The 24,721-nt window shown below is 41.6% G+C and overlaps 1 protein-coding gene across 1 annotated transcript in view; it reads left to right on the forward strand.

Moving 5' to 3' along the window:
* The window catches only part of EPHA10 (EPH receptor A10), a 691,916-nt gene that overhangs the window by 556,371 nt on the left and 110,824 nt on the right, over positions 1-24,721 (forward strand). The window contains exon 7 of the mRNA XM_056557121.1: positions 15,836-16,001. Within this exon, the coding sequence (XP_056413096.1) occupies positions 15,836-16,001 (166 nt within the window). The remainder of the gene's footprint in view (positions 1-15,835; positions 16,002-24,721) is intronic.

The following is a 24,721-nucleotide window of genomic DNA, read 5'->3' on the forward strand; positions in this document are numbered from 1 at the left end:
CCGGCACACGGCCCCACCTCCAAAACTCACTGCACACATAGGGCTGCCGCCGGAAAGCAAACGATACGCAGCGTATTTCCCGCTGCTGCTGCAGATTTTGCGCAGCGTGCACCAGGTGGGAACGTACCCTTAAAGAGTAAAATGATATGGCACAAGAGTTTAAATAGTGTACACCAAGCAGATTTAATATGAACAGAAAAATGGATATAATGGGTCTCAAGGAAATGCAGTGCTGTCTATGACAACCAGCGCAAATCATAAAGATTAGAGCAGTGATGGTGGTCCGGTTTCTAGTAGATGTGTACAGTAGCACTCTCTCTCATCAGATATGGCTGCTCTCCTGCCTCATTGATGAAGAATTTCCAGCCGGTCAGCCTCAATAGGTGTCAGTTTGATTCTGGTTGACACCTATTGAATCGTGGCGTTCCCCTGCATTGTGGCATGGAGGTTATAATAGTCAGCTGGAGAGACTAAGCTCCCCATTTGTGCTTGCTTCTTCCCCTGGGATCTAAAATCATTTTTTGTGTGGCAGTCTGGGGTCTGATTTAATTTGGGGTAATATGATAATAATACATTTTTAATATAATAATAATACACATATATTATTATTATTAGACTCTATGTTCTTTAAATGCACTGCAAAAACACAACAAACATTCCATACAGAACTTACCACCACTTACAGCATGAATAATGGGAATGTGAGTTAACAGAATAAGACATGTTGCTGTATACACTCTGCCGTTGTATAGCATGCCTGTGTATTATCCACCCCATGACTTGCTGCAGGAGGCTGGTAATAAAGCTGTTCCCATCTAGTAAATGCATTTTCTCACTGGAGCTCGCAGTCTGCATTATTAAGATATATTGTAACCTAGTAGAAGGAAGCATTTATTCCTCATACATTTCTTCATTTTTACAAGATAGAATTTTCAAATCTTGTTTACAAACGGTTCATGTGCCTTTATGCTACGTATATTGTATTCACTGTAAGCTAGTTTATTACATAAAAATGCAACATACGCATTTCCATAAATGTTTTACATGATTTTTGAAGATCACTGCCATTTATCATACTAATTTCCACCGACCGAGCATTGCCTCATGACTTCTTTTTTCCCATAATTCCTTCCACTAGAAAGGCATCTTTTGACAGCAAGATTTGTAATATAGGATGTAGAGTTTTCAGCACTGCTGGAATCTGACACAACATTTGTTCCTAAATTGTAAAATGTGGTAGAACATTTTTGTTGCTTAGTGGGCATAGATATTTAAGTTCCTGTATCCTTAACTCCTTAAGGATGAGCGCTGTGAAAGTATGGCACTGCTAAGCATCATTTAGTGCACAGCGCTGTACATTTACAGCGCTGTGTTCCGTGATCACCACCTATCCAGACAGGCCATCCCGGCATATCGCCCAATTGGCATATCGCCCCCATTGTCAGCAATCGCTGTCAATTCAGATCGGCGAATCACAGCATTTCAGGGCCAATCGGGTCTCTGGTGACCAATCAGCCTGAAGGATAGGAGTGAGGTGGCAGGGGTGCCACCTCCTCCTATCCCCTGCGATTGGGCAATCAAGACTGATGCCCCGCTCTTCCCACCCCTAAAAGTCTGGGCAGACCGGGAGAAAGATGGCAGCAACGGCTGCGGGGGGCCGTTGTGGTACCGTTGGGGGACCGGCAGCAGGCAACGGGGGGACTGGTGGCAGGATGCTGGGGGACTGGCGGCAGGCTGCAGGAGATCGGCTGTGGAGGAGTCATCGGAGCATCGCTGGTAAGTGATCTTCACTGCTGCCTTCTAGGAGATTCATAGCTACAGTCAGGCATGCTGAGGCATGCTGAGCTAGACAGTCAGGCATGTTGAGCGTTGTAGTTCTGCAACATCTGGCCCTACAGATGTTGCCGAACTACAATCCCCAGCATGCCTGGGCATGCTAGCAATTGAAGTTTTGCAACATCTGGAATGCCACAGTTTGGAGAACACTACACAGTGGTCTCCAAACTGTTCTTCTCCAGTTGTTGCATAACTACAACTCCCAGCATGCCCTTTGGCTGTCCGGGCATGCTGGGAGTTGTAGTTTTGCAACAACTGGAGGCACACCAGTTTGGAAACATTGTCTGTTTCCTAACTCAGTGTTTCCAAACCCATGTGCTTCCAGCTGTTGCAAAACTACAACTCCCAGCATGCAATGACAGACCATGCAATACACAACCCGGGTGTAGTGCATGCTTGTAGTTGTAGTTTTGAAACAGCTGGAGGTTTGCCCCCCCCCATGTGAATTTTCAGGGTACATTCACAAGGGTGGGGGTTTACAGAAAGTTTCCAGCTTCTTTAAGTTTGCGCTGCGTAAAGTTTTCTGCTGCAGCTCAAACTCCCAGCAGGAAACTCGCTGTGTACCCCCACCCGTGTGAATGTACCTTAAAAACACTACATTAACACAAAATAAAGAGTAAAACACTACATACTGTATACACACGCTTACACTGTTGCCCCCCCCCCCCCCAATAAAAATAAAATACGTCTCGTATAGCACTGTTTCCAAAACAGAGCCTCCAGCTGCAAAATAACAACTCCCTTTAGGAGTTTAGGGCCACATATGGGGTATTTCGGTACTCAGGAGAAATTGTGCAACAAATTTTGGGGGTCTTTTTCTCCTTTACCCCCTATGAAAAGGTAAAATTGGGGGTCCATACCAGCTTGTTAGTGTGAAAAAAAATGATCCGGAGTACGGAAATACCCCATATGTGGGCGTAAAATGCTTTGCGGGCGCACAACAGGGCTCAGGAATGAGAACGCACTATGTACATTTGAGGCCTAAACTGGTGATTTGGACAGGGGTGGCTGCTGGTTACAGCGGTTCTGACATAAACGCAAAAAAAAAACACTCACATGTGACCCCATTTTGGAAACTAAACGCCTCACGGAACGTAACAAGGGGTATGATGAGCCCTAACACCCCACAGGAATTTGACAAGTTTTTTTTTTTTACTAAATTGCTGGTGTTACCCCAAAGTTTTCAATTTCACAAGGGGCAATTGGAAAAAAGCCCCCCCAAATTTGTAACCCCATTTCTTCTGAGTGAGGAAATACCTCATATGTGGATGTAAAGTGCTCTGCGGGTGCACTACAGTGCTCAGAAGAGAATGAGCGCCATTGGGCTTTAGGAGAGAGAATTTGTCTGAAATTGAAGGCCATGTGCGTCTACAAAGCCCCCATGCTGCCAGAACAGTGGACCCCCCCCCCCCCACATGTGACCCCTTTTCGGAAACTACACCCCCCATGAAATGTAACCAAATGAGCAGTGAACATTTACACCCCACAGATGTCTGATAGATTTTTGGAACAGTGGTCCGTGAAAATTAAAAATTAAATTTTTCATTTGCACAGCCCACTGTTCCAAAGATCTGTCAAACGCCAGCGGGTGTAAATGCTCACTGCAGCCCTTATTATATTCCGTGTGGGGTGTCGTTTCCGAAATGGGGTTTCAAAGTTTCAAAGTGCAGTGTGAATTCCAGTCCCCACTGCTCCCCGTGTGGGGACCGGACCGGGATGCCTGCTGAAATCATTTAGCAGGCACCCCGTGCAAAACCCTGTGGGGGTCCTGAGTCCCCCCATGTCGGTGATCGCCGCAAGTTGCCTATCAATTCAGATCAACGATTTGCGGCAATTCCATGCTGATCAGGTCTGACCCGATCGCTGGAAAATAGGGATGATCGGAGCTGCTAGAGACAGCTCCAACCATCCTGAAGGATAGGAGTGAGGTGGCAGGAGTGCCACCTCCTCCTAAACCCTGCCATTGGTCGTTGGGGACGGGGGTTAAGTTGAAATCCCCGCTCTGCCTGCCCCTGGCGGGAAGATTGCAGCGGGTGCCGGAGCACTTCAGGGCGGTGAGGGACCGGCGGCAGGCAGTGGCGGGATCAGCGACAGTGACGGAGGCAGCGGTGGAGGCAACAGTGGTAAGTGATTTTCAATGCTGTCTTTTAGGAGTTGCCAAACTACAACTCCCAGCACTGTGCAGTGGTGTCCAAACTGTAGCTCCTCCAGATGTTGCAAAACTATAACTCCCAGCATGCCCAGACAGTCCAGGCATACTGGGAGTTGTAGTTCTTTAAAATCTGGTCCTTCAAATGTTGTAGAACTACAACTCCAAGCATGCCTAGACAGTCTGGGCATGCTTGGAGTTAAAGTTTTGCAACATCTGGAGGGCTACAGTTTAGATACCACTACAAAGTGGTCTCCAAATTTCTCCTCCAGTTGTTGCATAACTACAACTCACAACATGTCCTTCGGCTGTCTGGGCATGCTGGGAGTTGTAGTTTTGCAACAACTGGAGGCACACTGGTTGGGAAACACTGAGTTAACTAACAAACTCTCAGTGTTTTGCAACCAGTGTGCCTCCAGCTGTTGCATAATTACAACCCCCAGCATGCACGGACAGCCAAAGGGCAAGTGTTAGTAGTATGCCTCCAGCTGTCGCAAGACCACAGGTCCCAGCATGCCCTTAAGCTGTCACTGCCTCCTGAGAGTTGTAGTTTGTAGTGAATCCAAATAAGAATATGAATTTGGGTAGAAAACAGACATGGTGCACATCTACAATCTTGTATAATGATCTGAATGCTTCTCAGCATAATATCAAAAACTAACAGGTTGTTAGTATACATTTTTGATCAAAAAGCACAAGCCCACTCGCCACGTCAAGGCCACCTATTTAGCGTGGGTCCCTAACGTCCCTAGCACCACCGCGACACCAGTGCCCACAGGGGGGGGGGGGGGAACGACCCACTGGCAGAGCGGCCCCAATGCCACTCAAACCAGTCTATGGGCCGCACCCCCCTCAGACACGGCGCCGCACAGCACCACACCAGTGTGAACAAGGTGTAATAGCTCACTTACCAAGCTCTCCCAGTCAGACTGGGAGGCTGCTAGGAAAGAAATGGCCCTTGTGTAGCTAACTATTACTTATATAGGGTTGGGCTGAGGGGGTGGGGAAGAGTGCAGACACATGTTCAAACAAAAAAAAGGAGCGTATAGAAAACACAGTGTGAATTCAGGTAGAAAACAGACATGGTGCACATCTACAATCTTGTATAATGATCTGATTGCTTCTCAGCATAATATCAAAAACTAACAGGTTGTTAGTATACATTTTTGATTAAAAAGTACAAGCCCACTCGCCACGTCAAGGCCACCTATTTAGAGTGGGTCCCTAACATCCTTAGCATAAAATGGTGTAGCACTTGGCGGCGACCACCACCGCCGCGACACCAGTGCCCACGGGGGGCTTGCCACTCAAACCAGTCTATGGGCCGCCCCTCGCAGACACGGCGCTAAGGAGGCAGCAACGGACGCCGCACAGCACCACACCAGTGTGAACAAGGTGTAATAGCACACTTACCAAGCTCTCCCAGTCAGACTGGGAGGCTGCTAGGAAAGAAATGGCCCTTGTGTAGCTAATAGTGTTGCTCGCGAATATTCGCAATTCGAATTTTATTCGCGAATATCGCATATTCGCGAATATTCGCGAATATAGCGCTATATATTCGTAATTACGAATATTTTTTTTTTTCACAGTACACATCACAGTGATCATCCCTCTCTGCTTCCAGCTTGTGTGGTGTAAAGAAGGCTCTAATACTACTGGTGTGAGAATTTTCGCATATGCGGAAATTAGCATATGCTAATTTTCGCATATGCTAATTTTCGCTTATGCTAATTTTTTATATGCAAATTTTGCATATGCTAATTTTCGCACACGCGAATATTCGCATATACGAAAATAAAACGAGAATATAACGATTATGCGAATATTCGCGAATATATGATGAATATTCGTCCATATATTCACGAATATTCGCGAATTCGAATATGGCCTATGCCGCTCAACACTAGTAGCTAACTACTACTTGTATAGGGTTGATAAGAAAATAAGAATATGTTGCTGGAAACCCATAAATATCACCACCGATAAAGAAAATATATTTGGCAGCAACCAAAGTATAGAAAATGTATAAATCTTTTTTATAAATACATAATATAAAAAGGGATGTATGAGCACTATGCACATTGCTGGATAGACTGCATGAAGTGCAGACTGAACATTGGTACAGAGGATAAACAAGCAGGCATCAACCAAATCTAATAAAGCACATGTATGGTTAAGGTATATATGCATAAAGAGAGATGCTCAAGATATTGGAAACACATAAAATGGGAAACAAACTACTATAAATGCAGAGCCATGCACCACCTGCACTTACCCCAACGTACACCCCCTGACGAAGCGCAATAGCGCAAATCGTACGTTGGGGTAAGTGCAGGGGGTGCATGGCTCTGCATTTATAGTCTTTTGTTTCCCATTTTATGTGTTTCCAATATCTTGAGCATCTCTCTTTATGCATATATATACCTTAACCATACATGTGCTCTATTAGATTTGGTTGATGCCTGCTTGTTTATCCTCTGTACCAATGTTCAGTCTGCACTTCATGCAGTCTATCCAGCAATGTGCATTGTGCTCATACATATCTTTTTAACATGCAGGGGTGTAAATGCTCGGGGGTCACATGTGGTGGGTCCACTTTTCTGGCGCCACGGGTGCTTTGTAAACGCACATGCCCCGAATGTCCATTCCAAACAAGTACTCTCTCCAAAAGCCCAATGGCACTCCTTCTCTTCTGAGCATTGTAGTTTGCCCGCAGAGCATTTTACATAAACATATGGGGTATTTCCATACTCAGAAGAAACAGGGTTAAAATTTTGGGAGGCTTTTTCTCCTATCACCCCTTGTTAAAAGGAAAAATTTGGGGTAACACCAGCATTTTTGTGAAACATTTTTTTTTTCATTTTCACGTCCAACTTTAATGAAAAGTTGTCAAACACCTGTGGGGTGTAAAGGCTCACTGTACACCTTGTGTGCACACTATACATGCATTAGCCTTCTAAAGCTCCTTTATGTATATATTCTTGGTTTAATCCAACAGTATACCTACCTAGTTGTAAGATAACAGCGCAGTTCAAAGCATTGAAAGTTAAGGTAAGGTGAGTGAAAAATCTCCCCAAAAAGATCAAACTAACCTCAAAAATTATGTCTGGTAAAGTAATTGTTGGACGGGGTGGAGGACAGAACACCTCTGCCATGTCCTCTGCCAGTAACAATGTCGGTAGCAGTACCAGCACTAGTACCGGTAGCAGCAGCAGCCAGGATCTTACTGATAGTAGTAGTAGCTTTGTCAGCCATCCATAATCCTCACTGTCTTCCAGGAATTGTGTGATTTCAAAGGATAGTGTGGTCTTTGTGGACTGGTTTAAATATTCAAGGTCTTCTCAGGAGGAGAAAGAAGAGTTTGACAATATGACAGTGAGTCAGCTGTCAGTGGATTCCTTGTCATCAACAGTTACATGGCGCAGTGGAAATGTCCGTCCCAGATTGTCTGCTACATAATTTCCGTATTTTCTCCCCCCCCTCCCCCACAGCTAAGCATAGCTAAGGATATAGCTAAGGATAGCATTAGCCACAAGTAGAGGTTGTGTCATGATCAGCCCTTGTAGGTTGTGGTTAAGAATAACACTAGTGGGACTAGTGGTGGTAGGCTTGGTGGGGATACTATAAGCCATCATGATGGATATGCTGAGAAGGAACAAGGAGGCCATGATCAGAAATCAGAAGTTCATACTGAGAGAGTAGTGGAGATGATGAAGAGGAGTTTTAGGATGAATAATTCAGCAGACTTGTTGGTCTGATCACACAGTGCAATCTATGCCCAGAGAAAGTAAGGCATAGCCAGGGTCCAACTTCAAGAATAAGGTCTCAACAAAAGCACATGAAGTTGTTTTCGAAGAACTGGTTACTTCACCACTGCATGCTGTCTGCTGGCCCACTACTCCCCACTGTGCGCAATCATGTGGCAGAGACGGTGGGCAACTCCATCCAGCTGTCGGTGAGCAGCACAGTATATGCAGTGTAAAATTAGAAAAATAAATTAAGAGCTAGAAAATGTTGACTTAATGCAATATATATATATATATATATATATATATATATATATATATATATATTAACATTGGCAAAATTAACTTCAATTTTAGGAATTATACCATCAAGACAACCCCAGTCCACATGGCTCTATTCCCCAAGTTGCTTGCACCCAATATCTAGTGAAATTAGCACCCAAAAAAAAAACACCTACATAATAAGAGACTTGACACTGTTTTCAGAGAATTTTTGGGCCTTGTTTGACAAGGCATGCATATGGTTAAATGAACCTGGCTTAAATACACACAAAAAAGTGCAGACTTTCAGACTGCATGAGTCAGTGTTAAAAATCCAAGTTCAAATTGTCTAAGATTAGACAGTTTTTCATTATGTATAACTTTTTTCTGACAACATTTCAGGTAGGGACCAGTGTATGCCAAAACATTGCCCCTACCACTTTCCCTACCTACTTGGACTATCTGCCCTAAATGGAAGCCCCCAACTGAGAGACGGTCCCTATGCTTACTAAGTACATAGAGGGTCAGAGAAGTCAGACAAACAAGGTAAGCAACGTGCAGGCAAGGTACCGAGTCAGCAGACAAGGGGTTAATTCAAAAGAAACTAAAGGGTAAAAACCAAGAGGAAAAGGGTCAGGTCACTAGTAGAGGTCAGGAATACAGGAAATACAGGGAACAGAAACATGGGGGACAGAAGGAAACCTCAATCAAGGGCATAGGACTGAGACATGAAACAGTCCCATCACTGGAAGGCTTGAGCACCAGTGCTGCAGCTTATTGGGCCAGTGCTTACCCCGTCTCATTGGCTAGGCCGGTCGTGTTACACAGTAAAGGATGGCCTTGTGAAATGCAGGGCCATCATTTGGACATCAAGGAATGACGCCTAAAACTGGAGAGAGAACCGGAGGCAGCACTGGAGCCAGGTCAGGTAAGTGCATTATAAATATATTTCATACCAAAATGCCATGATTTGATGTGGATTTGTAAAAATTCCTCAGCCATTTCTAACTCATGTGGAGGTACTTGATTTAAAGAGAGATTTAGGAAACTCTCTCTAAATAGAAAAAACTCTGCCTACAGCAACCAATCAGGGCACATCTTTAATTTCCTACAGATATTTTGAAAAGTGACAGCTGCATTGTGATTGGTTAGTATGTACAGAACAGGCAATTGTATAGATTTGAATTGATGATAAATCTGTTCACAATATTTATAATGCAGTAATTTTAAATCTCACACTATAAAGCACATAAAGCATGGAAAATAGCACTAGCATTTGACCTGTGCTTAAGGTTCATACTTAAAATTGCAGAATGGACAGATCTTGTGGCTGAAGCAATCAGAGTCATTTGCACAGGTCTGATATAGGGCAGAAGACAAGAAATGTGTGGTTGCTGAGATTACAAGCAATCTCATACCTCTTTTGGTTTTATCAGTTCTCACTTGGGAGAGGTCCCATCCTGCCTCCGCCAGGGTCACCAAATAAATTACAAGCCAAGCTAGAGAGATGTCACATCTTGTTGGCCGTGAGTTGCTATTAATTATGGATGCGGCTTTTCAACAGATTACAAATCAGTCCGGATAAGCAAAGCAGCAAAGCCTTTGTTTAAGAAAAATAGGTAGCAGAACTATGGATTCCTTCTTCATTTGTACCTTTTGAAGTCTCCTATTTTCCCCTCATTTACTATAATGCACTTGTGGTACATGATCCAGCTTGCTGTGCACTTGCATTATTCAGAATAAATGCTGCTGTCCTTCAGATATTATTGTAACACATTTATTGTCTGCTCAGGCAAGGAAGCATTCAGTATTCATGTGAAAAGCTGACTTTTATATTGTCCTGAGGAATAACTTAATCCTCTCTGAGCTAATCTTGAAAGCTATAGCCAAAAGTGAATTAAAGAAGTGGCACTGCTTGCAAATGAAAGACGTTTTAAGGCAATATACACACAATAACATGTGCGCTCATATTTTATTGTCATGGCTCAGTTGGGTGCCCAAATCTCATTTTGGACAACATTCTTACTTGCAACCCCTAACAATCGCCAATGCACACTAATATGGGGACAATTAGGCACTTTTTTTTTTTGCAGTGCCATAAGAATAGTAGCTGCACAAAAAAACATGGCAAAATATAGGCACCTGGGATTTGTTTTTCAGTTATTACCATTTCTGGTCTCTTTAATATGTATACAGTATACTTAATAAAATATGTATATACTATTGCTCTGTGTAACAATCACATAATCTCCTAGACAACACCAGTGAGCTACAAGAGACTAACATAAGAAAAGATCTAGAAAGATCAAGCATAGACCTGATAAGTGTATCATTAAAGAGGTACTTCCAAAGGTTAGGGGATCAGATGTACGATCGTGGGGGGGTCTGGCAACTGGGACCCCGACGATCTCCGGGCCTGCACCACAGCATTCTGAACACGTAAGCTTGGGGCTTTTGTATATGTGATGTTTCGCCCCCCCCCCCATTTGTGTCTATGAGAGGGGGTGTGACGGCTAGTACACAGCCACCATGCCCCCTCCCATGCAGCGGATTTCTGGGTGCCGTGCCGGAAATCACTGGGGGTCCCAGCAGCCGGACCCTTTGCGATCAGACATCTTGTCCCCTATCCTTTGGATAAGATATCTTGGGGCAGATGACCCCTTTAAGGACCCCTTCACCTACAACTCAAGTTGGGCTTACATATAGACTAAATATGCTGAGAAAAGGATTGCCTTTTGGCAACGTCAAGATAAAACAAAATGTATTATCAAAAGATATTAAAAAAATTATGAAAATAATCCTAATAACCTTGCACTATCCAAACTCTTAGGCTATGTTCACACACTGTTTTTAAGCCTCATTTTGAGCCATACACGGCTGGAAAAAAAGGGGACCAAAAACATAAAACTGCTCAAAAAACTGTGTGTGAACAAATGCTGAAAATTTGGTTGAAAACTAGGCTGGGTTTAAACTGTTTAAAAATGTTGTGCATATTTTATTGTACACACATATTTTATTGCCATAATCAGTGAAATGGAGCTGCAAAATAAAATGTTGAAAATTTGCACATAAATTTAAATGCACACCAAAATGTTTACATTGTGTAAGCCCAGCCTAAGGCTCAAGAACAGTGTGTCAAGAATAGCTTAGTCCAAGCATATTTCCCCTAACTAAACCGAGTAATACAGTATACATCAAATTACTTGTTGGACAATAGTGGCCCCAAATACAAGTTTAAGTTTACATTAGTTTTCATTACACACGAAAAGATTAAATCTACAATGTATAATATGATATAAGAAAATTAAAAGATGGATTCTAAATAGAAAAAATAAAACTGTTTGTAAAATGGTAACATAATAAAGTTCTAGTGGTGCTTGAAAATACACAAAAATTGCTTTTACAGCATAAAAAAAACTTACAGGAAGTATGGGCATGACAAGCAGGGCTCTGTGCAACCTCCTGGTTTGTCAATCAGTCTGCTGTGTGAGCCAGGAGTGTGTCACAGAGCCCTGCTTGTCCTCAGTGCACAGAGCGCTGCTTGTCCTCAGTGCACAGAGCCCTGCTTGTCCTCAGTGTACAGAGCCCTGCTTGTCTTCACTACACAGAGCCCTGCTTGTCTTCAGTGTACAGAGCCCTGCTTTTCCTCAGTGCACAGAGCCCTTCTTGTCCTCAGTATACTGAACCCTGATTGTCTTCAGTACACAGAGTCCTGCTTGTCCTTAGTGCACAGAGCCCCACTTGTCCTCAGTGCACAGAGCCCTGCATTCCCTCACTGCACAGAGCCCTGCTTGTACTCCGTGCACAGAACCCTGCTTGTCGTTAGTAAACAGAGCCCTGCTTATCCTCAGTGCACAGAGCGCTGCTTGTCCTCACTGCAGAGAGCCCTGCTTGTCCTCAGTGCACAGAGCCCTGCTTGTCCTCAGTGTACAGAGCCCTGCTTGTCCTCAGTGCACAGAGCCCTGCTTGTCCTCACTGCACAGAGCATTACTTTCTTCTGCTGATTAAAAATACCTGGGCCTTGTTGTCAATGTGCGTCATGTTTTGTTTCTCTATTTATAAGATTGCTGCTGTGGGGCTTTGTCTGTAGAGTTGTGTGGTCCAAGGACTTTGTCGGGTAGCAGTGGGACTGCCTGCCCACTGGGTCATTCCCCCTGTGGACATGATGTCAATAATAAATGATGCATAAAATAGAATATTTAACAAAGCCATAGAGTTTATTTCATAGGATTTCAAATGACATTTTTAGAAAATGTTTGAATCTTCCATAATATATGCCATGTACATAAGTCCAGTGCAGAACTGATCACTTATGGTAAGTTCCTACTTTTACATGCAAGGATGTATGTAGACATATTAATAGAGAATGAGCTTGTCTGTGCAGTTTGAAGAAATGTCTATTGACATTGTGGAACCACTATATGGCAAGAAGATAAATGCATTCTGCAGTTATACCCCTTGTAGGGATGAGTAAGTCACCCTATTAAACTGTACTTCCCAAATGAGGATAGCTGAAATAATTATTAAGAATTCTGTAAGAATGTTTCCCATCTATCCTGATCAGTAGACTCTATGACAAAGAGTTAGTTATTAATTACCAGTTTCTTTTAACTATGTGATAATTTAATTAAAATTATGCATTCTCTGACTTTGGCAGAAGATCAACTAGTAAATGAGAAAGTAAGGGGAGAGTGCTCAAATGCACTATATTAAATGGCTAAATGACTCTCATGGCTCCATTTTCTATGCTTTACACACCACGATCTGACACTGCAAAATACCTGGCTGATTATTACTGTCAAGTATTTTTCTGCCGTGATTATCGCTATGCATGATGGAGAATACTAAGCGTGGCCGTACAGTTTAAATTTTTTGGATGACGATTCTGTAGCCAGCTGGTACTGTAGAGGGTCATCTGTGAAAGTCACATTCTTGCAAATTTATGAAAAACTAAACATCAAAAAACTTTATTAACAGGAACACAAAATAAAGATAGAGGCAGTCACTATTTAATTATTGTGATAATGTAGCAAGATCTGTCCTCCAGAAGGGGGAATGAACCAGTTTGTCTTTTCTGCACCTTGTGTACTTTGCATCCTGAAGATCCATCGCAGTATTCAGTATATTTCAGGAGTCCTTAACCCCTAAGGACTCAGGGTTTTTCCATTTTTGCTATTTAGTTTTTTTTTCCTCCTCACCTTTTAAAAATCATAACCCTTTCAATTTTGCACCTACAGACTCATATGATGTTTTTTTTTTGTTTGTTTTTTTGCACCACCAATTCTACTTTCTAATAACATTAGTCATTGTAACCAAAAATCTACAGCAAAAGAAAAAATATATATTGTACGACAAAATTTTTTTTTAAAAAAAGTAATTTTGTGAATTTTGGGGGCTTCCGTTTCTACACGGTGATTTTTTTGGTAAAAATTATACCTTATCTTTATTCTGTAGGTCCATATGATTAAAATGATCCCTACTTATATGGGTTTGATTTTGTATTACTTAAAAAAAAAATCATAGCTATATGCATGAAAATTAATACGTTTAAAAATGTCATCTTCTGACCCCTATAACTTTTTTATTTTTCCGCATACAGGGATGGATGGGGGCTCTTTTTTTTGCACCACGATCCACGTTTTTATTGGTACCATTTTGTTTTGATCTGACTTTTTGATCGCTTTTTATTCATTTTTTAAGGTATAAAAAGTGACAAAAAATATGCTAATTTGGACTTTGGAATTTTTTTTATGTGTACGCCATTGACAGTGGGGTTTAATTAACAATATATTTTTATAGTTTGGACATTTACACATGTGTTGATAGCACATATGTTTATTTTTATTTACATAGTTTTTTTTATGGGAAAAGGGGGGTGATTCAAACTTTTATTAGGGAAGTGGTTAAATCATATTTATTAACAATTTTTTTACACTTTATTTTTGCAATGTTATAGCCCCCATAGGGAACTATAACATGCAGTACATTGATTGTATACACTGATCAATGCTATGCCTGGATCTCAGGCACAGAGCAGTGAATTGACGATTGGACAACGAGGAGGCAGGTAGGGACCCTCCTTGTGTCCATACACCTGATCAGCCTGACTGAGCTGCCAGGAAGGCTTTACTTTCACTTTAGATGCGGTGATCAATTTTGATCGCTGCATCTGAAGGGTTAATACCGGGCATCGCCACGATCTGTGATGTTGGGTATTAACCGCGGGTCCCAGTTGGGACCGACCAGATATGATGCGGGGTCACCGTGTGACCCTGCGTTATATTGCGGGAGCCAGCGCAGGACATAAATATACATCCTGCATCATTAAGGAGTTAAATGGGTTCTCTGGTGGAAAATATTGTTTTTTTTTTTTTAATCAACTGGTGCCAGAAAGTTAAACAGATTTGTAAATGCCTTCTATTTAAAAGAAAACTCAATCCTTCCAGTACTTATGAACTGCTGTATGCTCTAGAGGAAGTTCTTTTCTTTTTGGATTTCATTTCTGTCTGACCCCAGTGCTCTCTGCTTACACCTTTGTCCATGTCAGGAACTGTAGAACCAAAAAAGGGGAAAATAAACCACTTGAAAACGGACCATGTGTAAAATAAAATCAATTTATTTAGGATAATTCAAAGACATGTAAAAATACACACACAGCGTGGACAAACAAAAGTGAGAACCAGGGAGCAGGGGGAGACAAAGAAGGAGGTAAAAAATATATAGTCCAGGTGTGCTAATCAATGGTGCAAAGAGACACGTATATCAAAGTGAAATTGAAGAGATTATGTACACATAAGGCACATATAAGGGCAACATTGCCTCATTAAAAAATTATAAATATGCACTTGTCAATTGCAGTGCAACTCACATGAATAAAGTGCCAAAAGCGTGCAAAATAGATAGATAAGACCAATATATTTAAAAAAGCACACAAAAGCGGATCGCAATGAGAACCACATGTAATAGTGGCATAAATCAATAGAACTCCCTCCGCTCCCCAGTTACCCACCAGACCTCCAACGCGTTTCACCCAGCGGGGCTTTGTCCAGGAACTGTCCAGAGCAGAAGCAAATCTCCATAGCAAACCTATCCTGCTCCGGACAGTTCCTAAAATGGACAGAGGGGTTAGCAGAAAGCACTGTGGTCAGACAGAAAATAAATTCAAAAAGAATAGAACTTCCTGTGGAGCATACAGCAGCTGAAAAGTACTGGAAGGATTAATATTTTTAAATAGAAGTAATTTACAAATCTGTTTAACTTTCTGGTACCAGTTGATTTAAAATACATTGAGTACCCCTTTAACAATGGTCGGCCCATTTTCTGAATAAGGAGCTGAACTATATTAATAGTATACTCTGATTCTTAAGAAGTGATAGGCTGCTCAGTGCAAGCAGGTATCTTAAAGTTAATCCATGTTAGGCAGATTAATGGACTTCTTTTAACTCTAACACACTTTGGTGCATTTCATTCCATAATAACTGATAACAGCCATAGATAGTCGCCTTGCGTTTCATTGCTTTCTTAACCGAGAAGTATAGATCTTTCCTCATCTTGTAATCAAAATACCAAGTATATAACTTGAAAATCATTTGTGTTCAGATAACAGATTTATCCCACCTTCTCATAATAGGGATTTGTCTATTGAAGAAATGAGTTTGGCCTGCAGCTAGCTTGAGTCTTGGCATCATAATATGTGCATCTAGCTCAGTACCTTGTACTATGCAGGAACATTTAAAGAGCGACCAGGCAGAACAGTGAGGATTTCTAGCCCAGTAGTACAGGCAGATGCACAATTTTTGGAGATTGTTTTTTTCTTAACATAAAATATCTTGCTTTCTTATAGGACCAAAGAGACCAAAGTTACTCCACACTGAAGACACCCTTGACAGCAGTAACTGTTCATAACCTGAAACCAGGAACTGTCTATGTCTTCCAAATCCGCACATCATCATCTTCCCAAGATTATGGAAGCTATAGTCCAAGCATTGAAGTGGAAACACTAGGAGAATGTAAGTCATTTCCTGCAAGACGATGTTTCTGCTGCCAAAATAAATTGTATTAAGGTCATAACATAAATTTCTTTGTACTATGTTAGCCAATAAATAAAAAAGATAAAAAGTGAGAGTCTTTAGTAGTTGATAACTTTTTATGGCTTATGAAAGGTCTCTTTACTGAGGAGCAGCTCCAAAGAGTATTTCTCACTCTGGGCCCTAAATCACCGGAACTGTAAACCTACCTTAACTGTTTAAGTACCCTAGAGCTGCACTTTTTTTTTTTTTTTTTAAATGATGAAAAGTTGTCTTAAAATAGCGAATGCCACAAGGGAATTATTTAAAGGGGTACTCCCACCCTAGACATCTTATCCCCTATCCAAAGGATAGAGAATAAGATGTCTGATCTTGGGGGTCCCGCCGCTGGGGACCCCCACAGTATTGCATGCGGCACCCACCTGTTTTTTGTGCGGAAGCGCTGGAGGGTCTTAGTGGTGACTACTGGAACGGAAGTCCGTGATGTCAGGACTCCGCCCCCGTGTGATGTCACACCCGTCCCCTTAATGCAAGTCTATGGGAGGGGGCATTGTTGCGGCCGGCACGTCTCCTCCATACATCTCTATGGGAGAGGCGGGGAGGCAGCATTCGTGCCTCCCCGCCTCCCCCAATAGAACTATAAATCAAAAAATGTTGCAGTATCTTGTAATACCAAGAAAAGCAAATCTAAGCTCACAAGCAGAAGACAGGTTACATCTCACAAATATGCAGGGGTTAAGACAAAAGATGTGGAGAATTAACACTAAAATAGGCCATTAAATTGTCCTGCTATAGGAACATAGACTTCATAGATAAGGATGAGAAAAAGGGGGAGGGAGGGGGGAGCAGGGGAGAGACTGGTAATTAAGCAGGACACAGTGAGATGCAAAATAGAATATAGTATAGCACAGATTATAAGAAGTTTTTATAATGTGAAAAGAAGCTCAAACCCACACTGAGTCCCCTGTTTCTGGAATAAAAAGAAAGTATCATTTTTGCTTCAAATGTCTTTCTCTCTTGTGTGTTTTTGAAATTCCCTCTCAGTATCTTGATGGTAAGGCCATGTATGGAGTGGCCTGTTTGGGTAATATGGTGTCCAACTGGGGTGCAGTAGTCATTTTCTTTATGGCTGTTGATTGAATGTCTGTGTAGAATTATCCTTTTGTTGGGTTTGGTCCCATTGTCTGTGTCTGTTCTTTCTGTAGGTAATTTTCTGCTGACCAGCTTTTGTTTTAAATTGTGTGGTTGTCTGAAGGCCAAGATGGGAGGTCCAGGAAAGATTTTTTTTTAGCATCTCATCTTCCACCAATATCAGTTGCATATACAAACACTGTCTAAGAAATTCAAACAAAAAGGATACAAACCAAGGATAATCATTAAGAAAATACATTCCGCCCTTCAAACACCACAGGAACACCTGCTACAATACAGAGAGATACAACCATCACCACACGTACCACTGGTAGCCACATACAATCCGGCCCTTGAAGAAGCTACACCCTTGTTTTTGTAGCCTTATACAGTTTTAATCGGAGCGTATTGTCCAGCTCCCATAAGTGTAAATTGTAGGTACTCCTACGTGGTGTATGTTTTTTTTTCCTGAAAAACTAATTTGGGCATAGTTACTGTGAAAGGCCAGCCAAAGCTACCCACTTGTTTCTTTAGCCTTATAAAGTTTGTAGTAGAGCGCATAGTCCTCCTCTCATAATTTTAAACTCTACGTCCACCTACGTGGTGTAATTTAATTTTTTCCTGAAAAACTAATTTGGACCTAGTTACTGTGAAAGGCCAGCCAAAGCTACACCCTTGTTTCTGTAGTCTAATACAGTTTTAAGCATAGTGGAGCGCATTGTCCCCACGTGTTTATCCCCACGTGCTACAATGGAAAATTTGTAGGTGCAAGATAATGCACTTGGGGTGTAAAAACCCTCGGGCAGAATATTGAATATTTGACACAGTCCTGACCTCAGTATCTGAGGAATGGGATTTAGGAGTAATTATTTCAGAAGATTTAAAGGTAGGAAGACAATGTAATAGAGCAGCAGGAAATGCTAGCAGAATGCTTGGATGTATAGGGAGAGGTATAAGCAGTAGAAATAGAGAAGTGCTCATGCCGCTGTAAAAAACACTGATGAGGCCTCACTTGGAGTATTGTGCACAGTACTGGAGGCTGTATCTCCAAAAGGATATAGATACTCTAGAGAGAGTTCAGAGAAGAGCTACTAAACTAGAACATGGATTGCAGGACAAAACTTACCAAGAAAGGTTATAGGACCTTAGCATGGATATCTTGGAAGAAAGAAGAGACAGAGGGGATATGATAGAGACTTTTAAATACATAAAGGGAATCAACATGGTAAAAGGAGGAGATCAGACTTAAAAGAAGAAAAACTACCACAAGAGGACATAGTAATAAATTAGAGGGGCAAAGGTTTAAAAGTAATATCAGGAAGTATTACTTTACTGAGAGAGTAGTGGATGCATGGAATAGCCTTTCTGTAGAAATGGTCGCTGCAAATACAGTGAAGGAGTTTAAACATGCATGGGATAGGCATAAGGCTATCCTTCATATAAGATAGGGCCAGGGACTATTGATTGGATTCAAATTATTGGGCAGACTAGATGGGCCAAATGGTTCTTATCTGCCGACACATGCCATGTTTCTGTGTTCCCTTCCACCTTTTGGAGGCAAGTGTTACTTGTCCTAAAAAGGACCTCTCCCTTTTTCCTAAAAACCTTCGGAAATGGCAGTGTTTGTAGGTGGAAATAAGGAGAGGTTCCTGTGTAGGGCTGCCCTTTTAAGGGCGAGTAACACTTGCCAAGAAGGGAGTTAATAGTGCGAAAGTAGGGCCTTACAGGGGAAATTTTTGCCCCCACCTGTTACAATGGACCATACGTTGTTCCCTTCCACCTTTTAGAGGTCTTTGCATCACATCAATAGTTGGTGGTGCAGGTGGCACACATTTGCACACATTTCCTTTTGTTAGATTTCAAAACATTTTTGGGTCCATATATTTTTTCCTAAGGAAAGTTAAGTTTTAGCTAATGCATATCCTCAATACTTACTTGTGCACATTAACACTTTGCCAAAAGAGACCGTTTTCTTCTGCCTACCTGCCTCAACTACTATTCTAATCGATGCCAGACATCTGATGCCAAGTTCTCCTTCTTTCACTCACCTTCGTCACCGGGTACTGGTATTTACACCCACCACCCCACTTTACCAAAATGTACCAAAGTGCACTGCAGTGCCGACGTGTAGAGCTGTAACTACGGCCCACTGGGTGAATGCGGTTCCTGCACAGCCTCAACAGCAACTTGGACAGATCTCGCTGCTTCCACACTCTCAGGCCTTTGGTCCTGTGACAGTGTGCGACTCCGCCTCCTCATCCTCCACCATGTCCTCAGCCTCCACTGCACGGTCAAGTCTCAGTGCCCCTCCAGCATACCATGTGTGCAGGGCACGGCGGTATCACGCTGTTCTTCACATGGTTTGCCTTGGCGAATGGAATCACACAGGGGGAGGAACTTCTAAAAGGGATTCATCAAGAAATCGAATCATGGCTTACTCCACGATAACTGGAAATGGCAGCTCATACGTGACACCTGCCGTTGATGAGGCCCTTTGAGGAAGGCACATTATTAGTCAGTCGCCAGGATTATAGGATGAACAATGTCATTCCACTGCTTCAAATCCTACAACACGTGTTGTAAATAATGGCTGTGGAGACATGGCGCCTACATCTGGAGGCCACATGAGCCCTGTGAGTGCTGACCTGGAGGAGGAGGGGGAGGATGACAGTGGAGCACAGGAAAGGTTTTGCAAAATGGGTGGTATTTTTATAGTTATCTGACAGGAGAGGAGGAGCAGGAGCAGACTGTGGAGCTACAGGGTGGTGAGGAAGACGAGACAGAGGACTCAGAAACACCATGGCCATGTGGTATCCTCATGCTGCTGGCACATTGAATGAAACTTTATTTTAATCTATTTTAAATCTTCAATTTAAACATTACAAAATACCTTTATTTTCAATTGTGAGGCCCTATGGTCTCATCAGGCAGTTGCCACCTCCAGGCTGTGTAATTCTGCCACATTATGGTCTCCCTATGCTGCTGCCGCCTCCAGGCTGTGTCATTGTGCCATTATATGGTCTCCTCATGCTGTTGGCACATTAAATGAAACTTTTAAATTGTAAATCTTTATAAAATCTTCAATTTAAATTTTACAAAATATCTTTAATCTTTTCAATTTTGAGTACCTATGGACTCATCGGGCTGCTAACACCTCTAGGCTCTTTCATTGTGCCACCATGTGACTCCTTGTTATATTGTTATTTTTTATTTTTTTGGTCATACAGTATAAGTTGAAAGTAAACACTTCGGGCACTCGGGACATTAAAGGGGTACACCACTTTTTTTGTTTGTTCCAAACGCTGAGCAGTGGAGTACCCCTTTAAACTTATGAATCTAATCAAAATCTTCAATTTAAATTTAAAAAAAACCTCTTCAATCTTTTCAATTGTGAGGCCCTATGGTCATCATCATATATTACCTCAAAAATCCAATGAAACAGGTTGTAGCGATAACAATGACCCATAACTGATTAAATGAAACATTCGCAGTTCCACACAGAGTAAGACAGTCTGGGGTGAGGGGGAGGCAGGGGTGCTGAGAGGCAGGGCCTGGAACAGGTGGTAGCTTGCCTTGTGGTGGACCGCCATCTTGATGCTCACCAGAATGGGTCCTCAAAAAAGGATTTTTTTAAATGTAAATTAATTCAAATTAAGTTAAATAAAAATTAAATAAAAAAATCTCTTTAATCTCTTCAATTGTGATGCCATATGATCTCCCAACCCTGCGGCCACATCCAGACGCTCTGTGGTACTGATTCTAATAATGATGCCTGTAATCTGCATGTCATACTGAATAACAGTATTATTTAACTAACACAGCACACTTTCTATGCATGTTACGACAAGGCAAAGGGTTCTACACCCCTATTGAGGCTCTTTGTAGCCCAGAAATAGCCGTTTTTAATAGCGGCGGAATCTGATTTTTCAAAAAATTTGCTCATCTCTATTCATAATATGTTGTCTGCACTTGCGTGTGATAGTGGTCCCACAATTCTTCTGTGCTTATTGCCCCAATATTTATTTTTAACATCAAACAAAATTACTCATGTCTTGGGATTTCCCAGGTTGCAGTACGTCGAGACCTGACATCACTAGTCAGGTGATCAGAGGGAGCCTGTCCTGCTTCAATTTTGCAACAGCTGTAGGCCTCCAGGTTAGAAAACACTATGCTTCAATGGGTGGGGCTGCTGATGTGTGGGAGGAAGCAAAGTGATCTCAAAATTTCAAGCATAGAACTGTGGGATGTGTAGTTTAGAAAACAAAATCAAACAGGAAATACCCAGTTCTGTCAAGTAAGTACTAAAATCACGGATAACCTCTTTAAGATAGGCTTACTATAACAATCTTTCATTGTAAAATATGGTATATACATGATATTAATTATGTAACTGCTCTGATGCACATTTATACTATTATGTAATTGAGGGGGAGATTCTGGACTTTTATGCATATAATTTGAGCTGCACTTTTCTCCCCCAATTCATTCTATTAATATTTGGGTTGAAATACTCAGATCCTAACCAATCAAAACCTGGCATGTCTTTGTAACATGTGAAAAGTTTTGTTAAATAACAAGAACACTTTAAGCTGATAGCAGCTACCGAGAGCAGCAGAATGTGGGTTATAGGTTATTGGATGGATAAGTGGATGACAAATTGATTTTGGCAGAATTTGATTTCTGGTGAGTGGAAATTCAAACAGTAGGTCACCAGTATCCCTTTAAGGATATCTTTAATTTCAAGTGTACATGTGAAATGCATTTCAGAACTGAACCTGTTCCTTCATCACACATACTGTAAAAGGGCATTTTGACAATTAAGGTTGGGACTGTAATGGAAGTGGTGAATAGGTTACTTGTTGGAATTTGGTGCTTGATGGCTTTGTCACTTACAGTATAGGAGGAAGAATTATATTTTCCATTAAACTCACATTTTGCATTTGCTCAATATGTTTTTTTTTTTTTTTTTTACAAGTTATGTATTGTAAAGACATGAATTAATAAAGTACATATCAAGGAACTGTAATAAAATAGAAGTATACATTTTATTGTTGTTCTCTGCAATAAAACACAAAGGGTAATTGAAATCAAAAGACAAAGATACTTGTGATTTGATGATCTAGCATAAATATTGTTCACGGGCAACTAATCTACTACATATTACGTGGGAAGTGATTTCACCTATGAATATTTATGGACCTTGATTGAAAATACATTTTCAAAACTGTAATGCATGTGTTATCATTTATAATATTTCTTGAAATTTTGCAAATTTTTCAGCACATATTGTACATGCCCTTCACAAACATACATATATTTCTCTTTTAACCCGTTAAAAACATCCATATTTTTATGTTTTTTCCTCCTCTCCTTCTAATGTCCAAAACCTCTTCAATTTTTCATCTACAGACCCATATGAGGACTTGTTTTTGTGCCACCAATTTTACTTTGTAATGACATCATTGGTTTTACAAATCTACAAAAAAAAAATTTGTGTTTTCTTTTGCCGTTTTTTTTTTTTTTCCAAAAAAGTCAGTTATGGGACCCAAACTGGTCATCTTCTGCTAAATACCTGTTAAAGCAATAAACATATCATTAGTTCACCTGTACTAACCTATTAGTACAGACAGGTATTGCAGGTGACACTGATGACAACCATACTTACCTGGCCCCGCTCCATGCTCTGGTTCTCCCGCAATCTTAAGCTATATCTTCCAATTCGGGGGCCAACTTGGAGCATGAGTTGATCTTAGTGACGGCAGCGCTGCTGTTTCCTAGCAGCCGGATTAAGCAGAGAAGCAGCAGCGGTGACGTCATGAAGCTTCGCCCATGCTCCAAGACGGCCCCAGAACGGAAGAAGGGCAGAATATTTCAGGAGAACCAGAGTACAGAATGGGACCAGGTAAGTATCGTTGTCATCAGAATCACCTGCACTATCTGTCTGTACTAACAAGTAAGTGCAGGTGGCACTGATGACAGATTTCCTTTAAGAGAAAAAAAAGAATCAATTTGAACACATTAGTTGGAACACCAGCATTGCAGTTTACTTGCAGGGGTTTTTCAGAATGATTCTTGCCATCCTCCTCTGACCCCCTTCCTGGGGGTGTTGTTTACGTCTATTCTTTTAAATTTTTGTTTTTCTTATTTAAATTTTTTATAAATTTTTTGATAAGAATAAAAAAAAGGGAGAAAGGGGAAGGAAGGTACAGAAAAGTAAAAAGTAAAGTGAAGTGGAGGACAAATGCCTCAATCAACAGAAACAAACATCTGGGTTATAACAGTACAGAAATGGTATCCTCTGTGCCAATCCTATAAGCTTATATATAACTCAGGTCATCTTAAAGTGAGTAGAGTCTCTCCAGATAGAATCACTGAAGTCAAACACTCAGCCCAGGGAGGTAAATGAATTGAGAGGAACTAAAAATAGCTTAAAAGTGACTGATCCCGCCTTCCCAAGCATCAAGGCGCTAAAGAAATTAAGGAAGAAGCAAGGGCAATAAGGCAGGTAAGACCCCTAGGAGGATGAAATTGTTCTATAGGTATCTTAGCAAGTAAAATCAATCCACAGCTTCCAGAGGAGTTCATGTTGAATAGAACATTTGTGGGAGTCTGCTAAAAGGTGTAAATGAGTTATCTCTGCAAACCAATCTGTTATGGAGGGAGGGAGAGTATCCTTCCCCTGGCAGGGTATCACCTGCCTTGCAACAAAAGAAAGTGATATAGTGACTTGGAGGTGGAGCAAAGAGAGCCCGTAATAATAGAGAATAGTAAGGAACTGGATGATTATCTAGCCCATTCCCCATTATTTTGAAAATTAGGTCAATTACTGTAGTCCAAAACTGTTGGAGCGGGGTACAGCCCCACCAAATGTGATATTGTGCCCACATCCCTGCCACATCTCCATAAGGAATCAGAGACATGAGGAAACATTTAATAAAACAAGGGACTTGACATAATTGAGTAAAAATTTTATAATTTGTCTCCTGAGTCCTGTCGGAGAGCAACAGTTTGTCGCAAAGCGTCACTGACTTGGCCCAGCCCACAGGTAAAAAAGTTCAACCCAATTGCCTTTCCCATTCAGCTACATATGGGAGAGACTTGTCAGACTAAGTGGATAGTTAAAGGGCATATGTCAGACTGTCTTTGGGGGGGGGAGAGGGGGAGCTGCATACAGGGATTTGAATGGGGTAAGGTCCCACTGTAAAGCTGTGTCTTTCATAGGTAGAAGGGAGGGCCCATTAACCAATTTTAGGCAGGTTAAGGGAGATAATTGCTGTCTAGGGAGAAAGTATGGTGAGTTCAAGTCTGGAGGAAAGGGACATATTGCGCATGATGGGTGTAAGAGGGCCATCATGAATAAACAAGGAGAGTTGCGGTAGTCATGACCTATACACTTCGGCAGACGGTCTGTGGAGACCAGGTAGAGGGTCTGGGGGTGTGCCAAGTAATGAGAAGTAATGAGTAATGAGAAGGACCTGCAATGCTAAAGAGATCTGCAACTTAGATATGGAATGGTGAAAGCTGTCTACCACCCTGGCCAACACCGAGGCCATGTAATAGTGGAGGCTATC

The sequence above is a fragment of the Hyla sarda genome, chromosome 2 (genome assembly GCF_029499605.1).
Source record: "Hyla sarda isolate aHylSar1 chromosome 2, aHylSar1.hap1, whole genome shotgun sequence".
Lineage (NCBI taxonomy): Eukaryota > Metazoa > Chordata > Amphibia > Anura > Hylidae > Hyla > Hyla sarda.